The 1,079-nt window shown below is 41.3% G+C and overlaps 1 protein-coding gene across 1 annotated transcript; it reads left to right on the top strand.

The window, feature by feature from the left end:
• Positions 1 to 6: 6 nt before the first annotated feature.
• On the top strand, positions 7 to 1,071 carry LOC110440782 (aldehyde-alcohol dehydrogenase-like; the record flags this gene model as incomplete). The annotated part of the gene is made up of 1 exon (XM_021483919.1): positions 7 to 1,071. A coding segment is annotated over one exon (1,065 nt), but the record flags the coding sequence as incomplete, so codon positions are not given.
• Positions 1,072 to 1,079: the final 8 nt, after the last annotated feature.

Genomic DNA, 1,079 nt, shown 5'->3' with positions numbered 1-1,079 from the left:
GTTAAATTCGAAGAACCAATGGCTCACGAAAAGTTAACTACCATTCTTGGTATTTACCGTGCTAAGGACTTCGACGATGGTGTTAGACTCTGTAAGGAATTAGTTACCTTCGGTGGTAAGGGTCACACTGCTGTTCTCTACACTAACCAAAACAACAAGGACAGAATTGCCAAGTACCAAAATGAAGTTCCAGCCTTCCACATTTTAGTTGATATGCCATCTTCTCTTGGTTGTATTGGTGATATGTACAACTTCCGTTTAGCTCCAGCTCTTACTATTACCTGTGGTACCATGGGTGGTGGTTCCTCTTCTGATAACATTGGTCCAAAGCACTTACTTAACATTAAGCGTGTTGGTATGAGACGTGAAAACATGCTTTGGTTCAAGATTCCAAAGTCTGTTTACTTCAAGCGTGCTATTCTTTCTGAAGCCTTATCTGACTTACGTGATACTCACAAGCGTGCTATCATTATTACCGATAGAACTATGACTATGTTAGGTCAAACTGACAAGATTATTAAGGCTTGTGAACAACACGGTATTGTCTGTGCTGTCTACGATAAGGTTGTTCCAGATCCAACTATTAAGTGTATTATGGAAGGTGTCAGTGAAATGAACATCTTCAAGCCAGATTTAGCTATTGCTCTTGGTGGTGGTTCTGCTATGGATGCTGCTAAGATGATGCGTTTATTCTACGAATACCCAGACCAAGACTTACAAGATATTGCTACTCGTTTCGTTGATATCCGTAAGCGTGTTGTTGGTTGTCCAAAGCTCGGTAAGCTTATTAAGACTCTTGTCTGTATTCCAACTACCTCTGGTACTGGTGCCGAAGTTACTCCATTCGCTGTCGTTACCTCTGAAGAAGGTCGTAAGTACCCATTAGTCGATTACGAACTTACTCCAGATATGGCTATTGTTGACCCAGAATTCGCTGTTGGTATGCCAAAGCGTTTAACTTCCTGGACTGGTATTGATGCTCTTACTCACGCCATTGAATCTTACGTTTCTATTATGGCTACTGATTTCACCAGACCATACTCTCTTCGTGCTGTTGGTCTTATCTTCGAATCTCTTTC

This window comes from Mizuhopecten yessoensis, unplaced genomic scaffold (genome assembly GCF_002113885.1).
Source record: "Mizuhopecten yessoensis strain PY_sf001 unplaced genomic scaffold, ASM211388v2 scaffold708339, whole genome shotgun sequence".
Lineage (NCBI taxonomy): Eukaryota > Metazoa > Mollusca > Bivalvia > Pectinida > Pectinidae > Mizuhopecten > Mizuhopecten yessoensis.
Note: the sequence above shows the minus strand (reverse complement) of the source record. Positions and strands in the feature narration are given on the sequence as shown.